The sequence below is a fragment of the Poecilia latipinna genome, unplaced genomic scaffold, assembly GCF_001443285.1.
Source record: "Poecilia latipinna isolate Pla-1442-1.1 unplaced genomic scaffold, P_latipinna-1.0 Scaffold1161, whole genome shotgun sequence".
Lineage (NCBI taxonomy): Eukaryota > Metazoa > Chordata > Actinopteri > Cyprinodontiformes > Poeciliidae > Poecilia > Poecilia latipinna.
In genome coordinates this window covers 196,030-202,861 of record NW_015113777.1, presented here as the reverse complement: position 1 = coordinate 202,861, position 6,832 = coordinate 196,030, and the positions used below count along the sequence as shown (strand labels likewise).

The following is a 6,832-nucleotide window of genomic DNA, read 5'->3' as shown; positions in this document are numbered from 1 at the left end:
CCTGGAAAACATTTAACACTGCTCCTTTAAAATCAAGAAATGAGCAAATTCAAATGAATTTCAACACTCCTGTGTGTAAACATTTTGACTCTATCTCCATGTTGCAGTGGATCTTCTGCAGAGAACTCGTGTGACTCCCAGCCGCACCAAGGGGCTGACCTCTGACCTGTCACAGGTGGGGAGCGCTGCGTCCAGGATACAGGACATGCTGACCACTGTGCTGGCGTACATCGAAGATGTGTTGGTGAGCAGGAAAGCCTGGTTCTGATCCGGTCTCTAGGATAGATTTAAACCCTGATCATAATGTGTGTGTGTGTGTGTGTGTGTGTGTGTGTGTGTGTGTGTCCCAGTCTGGAAAGGTGACGGCTGATAACAGCGTGGGTCGCTTCCTCATGGATCTGGTCAACAAAGTGCCGACCATCACAGCCGAGGACTTTGAGAACATGCTCAACTCCAACATCAACGTAAGCGCTCGTCTAAAAATATTAAAATTGATTGTTTACATTGGACGTATGACATCATAATGAGGTAAAATCCTTCATGGTTGTGATACAAAGCTGTAAATAATTTGTTTGCAGGACCTGTTGATGGTGACCTACCTGTCTAACCTGACTCAAGCACAGATTGCTCTGAACGAGAAGCTGGTGCTTCTCTGAGGAGATTATTTCAAGTCATATTTAATTTTTTGAATTCTTTCTTTTGTTTTGGCTAAGATGAATAAAAACATTCAACAGTCATATAGCAGATTTGATTTCTTCAAAGATGCTTCTTCTGTAAGTAATGCATTGCACGAACTATTGTATTCCTAATGTAATAATGCTTTTTGTCATTTACAGTCACTCAAAAATTGTTCTTGGATTCAAAATTAGCTTGATGCAACTACTTTTGTCATCAAAACTGATCCAACTTTTTCAGATTTACTTTTATTTAATAATTTTAAAAATGACAGATTTATGCAGATGGCATGTGTCTTGAAGAGCAGCATGTTTCAGATTTTGATAACCATAGATAAAATGGAGTATGTAAGTATTTGTTTTATTTACACTAAACTCAAAGTAAACTTTTGTATTATATGTAAAATTGGTTGAAGACGAATAGGAACTTTGGAAAATTGAGTATAGGAAACTATACAGTTCTGACACTTGTGGACCCTTGTATTAAATTCAATTAATTTTAGTCATTTTTAAATGCAGTTTCCAGAATAACACTAGTAGTAGAGTAGCTCTATTACATTACTTCTGATTTGTTCTTTGAGAGGACTTTTGTTCATTTTTTCCATTGAGAATTTTGTCACCTTCCCGTTAATATTTATGACAGCTATTAGACTATCATACAGAAACAGTCTTTAGTCAGTGGCCTGTTCAGATTTGTTGCAATACTGACTGCTACTGGAGGTCTTTCCAGACATGTTGAAGATACTTGGATGAAATGAGTTGCATGTAATTTACTTTTGGGATAAGCAAAGTATTTTTTTAAATCGAATTGGACTAGAATAAACAATCACAGTATAAAGTATTAAATATCAAGTCTTTAAACACCTTACTTCTATAATGTATCTTGAGTCTTAGAGGCTAAATGTGAACAGTTAATATTTTCCCATAGATTGTTTATGCATTCCAAAGAACTGAATGAGTAGCTGTATCTGCAAACTAATGGCCAAGTTAAAAAAAAATCTACCAGAATCAGTTTACCACTGGTTAATTCTTCTGATGTGATAGTTTAACTTTACTGTCTGAAAACAATGGAGAGAATATTCTCATTGTGTTCATGTATTTATATTTAATTGGACTAAAGAAGGGTTTTTTGTAAAATTATTCTTCATACCAAGAGATGTGTCAAACCCTGAATTTTAATGTAAGCCAAGCAGGTCTTATTTTCTACATAAATATACATTTACATCAGAGGCAGAGGTACATTTTTAAAGCTGGAAATCCTGAGTTACAATTCAAGCTTAGTGCAAAGAGCATTAGAGTCACATTTCAAAACTCCATCCAGGAAGATCAGGGAATGAAGGCGCTGTTTGATCCCCAGTCTTTACTTTTCGTTACTCTTTTTATCTTTGACTTGAGACTTCAGGATCTTCTCCACAGCAGCGTAGCTCTGGACCGCGGTGTCGTACACGGAATCTCCGGCAGACTTGGCGATGGCCGCCGCTTGCTCCGGGTAGTAAAGGGAGGCGCCCAGGGTCATAAGGCCCGTTGGGTAGAGGACTTTCTTAATCCTGGATCCTCTGGCCAGAAAGAGTCCGACGACTCCGGCTAAACCGATGACTCCTGCCCGGGGATAGAAGTCTTTAGGAGGGTACTGTAGATTGACGTACGTGTCATTTCCCAACTGGACGACCTTCTGAACTTTGGGTTTAATTTTAGAGTACGCTGACTGGCACCAAATAGCGTACGGCTCAGCTAACTTCCTGACGGTGGCGACTTTCTCCTCCAGTTGACCCGCTTCAGACTCCTCATACCAGAGAGGTGGAGGAGGGGCTGTGTAGAGCGACAGCTCGTCCAGGTTTACCGAGGATGTCTCTTCTTTTTCTCCGTTACCGGCATCATTAGCCGCGGAAACGGTGAAAGGCAGGAAACTCGAGGCTCCCGGCATGACTCTACCCGTCACCTTCAACATGAACCCTGAGGGCCATATGCACTGCCTACGGAATCCGCCGAGGGACAAGACTGACTGGCGCCGCATCTATGATTTTTTTCTAAACAGAAAAACCCGCCAAAAAAGTGACAATGCTGTTATAAACATATTTATATATTCTATATGCTCAGACATTCTCCCTCTCCCACAATTAGTTCATTTAATTAAATGTATGGATTAATTCAAATTGTATTGAAAGGGACACTGCTAATTGCGTGAATATGACCAAATTAACAAAGCATCTAAATATTTGAATAAAAACAGGAAAAATGTTACCTGTTACTATCAATGTATATATAATATATATCAAAGCTACATATATTTAAAAAAAAAAAGATCAATAGTAGAAAATTACATGTATATGGGTGTAAAACACTAAATAAAATAACATTAAAAAAAGAAGTAGTGTTCTTTTGATATTAAATGTGACATCAAGCTGGTTCATGTGGTACCATTAAAATATGAGATTTAAAAAAAAACTATACATGTCCACTGCTTTATTATGTATGGTTAGTTACTAATATGTAACTATTTATGTTTTAGAACGGTGATTAAATTAAACTATTTAAGGTACATATCCTTAAAATTTAAGATTTTATACATATTTTCTAAATTGGACTTTTTTTTTTACTTTCAGGTCAATGTCTCTAGTTACCATGGCAGCCGGTCTCCATGGAGACAGAAAACAACAACACCAACGGTTCGAATTCTAGTTAGCATGCTAATCAGCTGTTTTGTTGTTTTTTTTTTTTTTTTTAGCTTCATAAGGTTATAAGTAATTTTATCGTTAATTTTTAAGCAACGGTAGTTAGCTTAAAACCGAAGTACAAGCGTATTATATGCAGTAGTTGCAGTTTTAAGTCAGTTTTTTCTTATTCTCTTATTGTTATGGAATGTCTCGGAGTATCGTCTTACCAAAACTTACAGGCTTTGTCTGCGCTGTTATCAACTCAGCAGGAGGAAGATGAGGATGAAGAATGTAAAGTAAGATTATTCACAAACACAAATAAACAGTATGAGGACGTTTATTTAAAATAGGTAGTTTTTTTATGTAATTATTCCATAAAGGTAATGTCTGGGTGTAGTAGAGTTGAATAATTAAATTGGGCTTATTTCAGCAAAATGAAACAGCCTATGGACAGCTTGGTCCTGGCCATATTGGTCCCCCTCCTAAAAAAGAAAAAGAAGGTATGTGCACTTGTTTATCTTGGTTAAATTTATTTTGAACAAGAACATGTTAAAAGCTCAAACTGGCTTTCTGCTGATTTAGTGTCTACTGCCTACACAAAGAAAATCAGTAAGGATATCTGGAGTGAGGAGGAGGTGGCTGAGGGCTCTCAGTATGATGATCTGGCTGACCCGAGACCACAACCTGAGTAAGACTGAGGAGGAAAAACCTGTAGTGGTGCTGCCTTCATTCTAGTTAGAATACAACACAAAGGCTTCACGGTGGATTGCAGCAAGAAAATCCTAGGTTTTAATCTTGGCCTGGGTTCTTCTCCCTGTGCATGTGTTTGTTTTCACCCACAGTCTAAAAAGATGACTGTTAGATTAATTGGTTACTCTAAAATTGCCCATTGGTATGACTGCAAGTGTGTCTAGTTGTTTGTCCTGTGTCTCTTTGTAGGATAAGAATCCAAACTGTACAACAAAATTGATTCAAAAAATTGTTTTCAAGGATAGACAGTATTCAAAAAGAGATTGTACAAATGCCTCAACAGTTACACATATGCTGATTTTAACAGTTTGCCCTTAATGCATTTCGCAGAAAAATATTCTAAATTTAAAAGTTGGATTCCCTGTAATTTTCAGCACGAAATTATTTTACATCGATAAAAGTTGCTTTCATTTTAAAGTTTAATAATCTTTACCAGAAAATTAAATAAGTGATGTCATTTTCCTCATACTATGATAATGTGCAATTTTCATGTGTATTCCGATATGACTTGATACAGGTATGAAATTATCCTGAAGCAGAGTGTTGGAACAGAGGATTTGTTCCTGGGCTTAAGCCAGAAGGATCCATCTTCAATGTGCTGTGAAGCCATGCTGGTAATTTATTAAGTATCAAGCAAGTTGTTCACTGAAGTTAATCAACTTTTTTCACATTGGAAAACATCTGCAAGCATTTGAATAAAGACAAAGATAAACACAAAACCAAATGCAGTTTAAAAGTAAGTTTAAAATGTTAAAGGCATCGGGAGCTGCATTTTATTTGGAAGACCTGACATTGTGATTTTATTGTTCAATAGTGCGATGACAATACAGATTGAAATTAACCCACACTTTCCTCACTTTTCTTTTTCTCCTCTATCAACACAACTAAAGAATAGAGAAAGTCAAAATAAAACTTTCTCTGCATCCGAGCTGTCCTTTATTGGGAAAAAACTGAAATCCATTATAAAGTGCATGTCTAATATAGGAACAGAAATCTTATACAGTTTCAGAAGGTATGGAACATGATTTAAGTGTTTTCCAGGTCTAGATATATGGCCTCAGAAATTAAGAGTATGGAAAAATATGTGTATTTCTAGACTTAATTTCCAATACCATTGTCTATGCATCCTCCCTCCAGTCCTTCCTTCTTTGTTTCATTTCTTACTTTTCTTTCCTTCCTTATGTCTTCACTTACAGAGTTATGCCAAACATTCATAGAAAATATAGCTAACATGATTGTAGATATTTGCTCAAAAGATTTGTTTATACTTTTGAAATGATTATTGGTATAAACTGGGACTATTTAGGATATTAGAGCAATATTAATATTTTTTCGTACCCTTAGGTTAAAATAAAACTACCCGACACAAAGGCAAAAGATGTCTTCTTGGATTTAAAGGAGAAGTACCTGGATCTGCGGACTCCAAAGTAGTAAGAGCGGTTTTGAAAATCTTGTCTTTTATTTTTGATCTCATAAGGAGAAGCTGCTGCTCATGCTCACATCTCGGATCTTCAGACATTTTACTTTAATCAGTGTTCCAGATCTTGACCTGAGCTTCAAGTGCAGCTCTTAACATCCTCCTCAACCACTTAACATCTCTCTCCTTCTCACATCATTGCTTTCACTTGTCGCTCCTTTCTTTTTTCTTTTTAGTAAACTGGGTCTCCATCTGCCCCATCCCATCCAGAATCAAGAGGGCAAGGCTCAGTTCTTTAGCGACAGGCAGGAACTGGAGGTGACTCTACTGATGAAGTGACCCATGGACTGTATCAACATGCAGTAAAAGAAGGATAAAGAAATTATTTCAGCTTTAAGGTAAAGCTGAAATAATTCCCACCACTTTCTTGGGGGGAAAGTTAGGATTGCACACACTGGCTTGTTTGATGCCTGAAAACAATGACGGAAGTAAATCCGATTTATTTCTGTAAATTTTTAATTAAATCTGGGCTCTTTTCCATATGCAATCTCTGACTTCATAAGAAAAAGTTATAATAAATGTTTTCTGTGCTTCAGTAGTTCTGCTCTTGTTTTAATTTCCTTTCTATCATGTCTGTAGAGAAAAAGTAAAATAACTTTTTAAATTGAGTATTGGTTATTTAGATAACACAGTGCCCTTTTTATAGTGATTTAGAAGTTAGACTTGATTGACTTGAAGCGAAACATTAAAGTATGGAAATATAGGAACAAGAAAGCAACATCAAAAGAAAAGCAGTATTTGTCAAGACCTGAGTTTCCCAACTTTCTAGTTTCTGACCCATCTTTGCAACAAACACACCATGCTCTAAATGTACTCTGCAACGTTTTCACTTTTTTTTTTGTCAGATTACAAACAAAAATGTTAGTGTATTTTATTTTGTTTTTTTATGGAAAAGGCCAAGATGCATGGTTTTTAAATGTTTTTACAAATGAAATACAGCCACTCCGACTGAGTCAGTACTCTTTAGGACTACCTTTGACTGAGCTACAAGTCAAAAGTCTCTTCAAGGTCTGCACATTTGGACTGAACTTTTTGTCCATTCTTGTTTCAGTAATAGCTCAGTAAGTTTGGATGGAGAGCATCTGTGTTGTAAGACATATCCTGTTACAATAATTGGTTACAAGTAATCAAATTAAGTTTATCCAAGTTAGTTTAAGTTGTCAAGTTAAGTAAAGTTAAGTTAAGTTTGACAAACTTCATTCACTTGTACCAATCAAATTTTTTTTAACAATTATAGCTGTGTTAGGGAAAAATTATTTTACTAAAGCAAGTTACAG

General features: G+C 36.2%; 3 protein-coding genes across 4 annotated transcripts; 2 read left to right on the top strand and 1 right to left on the bottom strand.

Annotated features, from left to right (window-relative positions):
• The first annotated feature begins 78 nt into the window (after nucleotides 1-78).
• LOC106960168 (eukaryotic translation initiation factor 3 subunit F-like) lies at nucleotides 79-737 on the top strand. The gene is made up of 3 exons (XM_015053136.1): nucleotides 79-244; nucleotides 351-464; nucleotides 579-737. The coding sequence occupies exons 1-3, from the start codon at nucleotides 206-208 to the stop codon at nucleotides 654-656; spliced, it is 231 nt and encodes a 76-aa protein (XP_014908622.1). The 5' UTR covers nucleotides 79-205; the 3' UTR covers nucleotides 657-737.
• Nucleotides 738-1,830: 1,093 nt separating this feature from the next.
• LOC106960165 (MICOS complex subunit MIC26-like) lies at nucleotides 1,831-3,644 on the bottom strand. Its single transcript, XM_015053133.1, has 2 exons — nucleotides 3,556-3,644; nucleotides 1,831-2,688 (listed from the first exon to the last, which is right to left on the bottom strand). The coding sequence occupies exon 2, from the start codon at nucleotides 2,686-2,688 to the stop codon at nucleotides 2,035-2,037; it is 654 nt and encodes a 217-aa protein (XP_014908619.1). The 5' UTR covers nucleotides 3,556-3,644; the 3' UTR covers nucleotides 1,831-2,034.
• On the top strand, nucleotides 3,313-6,093 carry dnaaf6 (dynein axonemal assembly factor 6). Of its 2 annotated transcripts, none has more exons than XM_015053135.1 (6): nucleotides 3,313-3,624; nucleotides 3,759-3,828; nucleotides 3,911-4,016; nucleotides 4,596-4,692; nucleotides 5,423-5,517; nucleotides 5,732-5,821. In XM_015053135.1, the coding sequence occupies exons 1-5, from the start codon at nucleotides 3,529-3,531 to the stop codon at nucleotides 5,507-5,509; spliced, it is 456 nt and encodes a 151-aa protein (XP_014908621.1). In that variant the 5' UTR covers nucleotides 3,313-3,528; the 3' UTR covers nucleotides 5,510-5,517; nucleotides 5,732-5,821. The 2 variants fall into 2 exon arrangements, with proteins under 2 accessions (XP_014908621.1, XP_014908620.1); XM_015053134.1 differs by having other exon boundaries at nucleotides 3,314-3,624; nucleotides 5,423-5,508; nucleotides 5,732-6,093.
• Nucleotides 6,094-6,832: the final 739 nt, after the last annotated feature.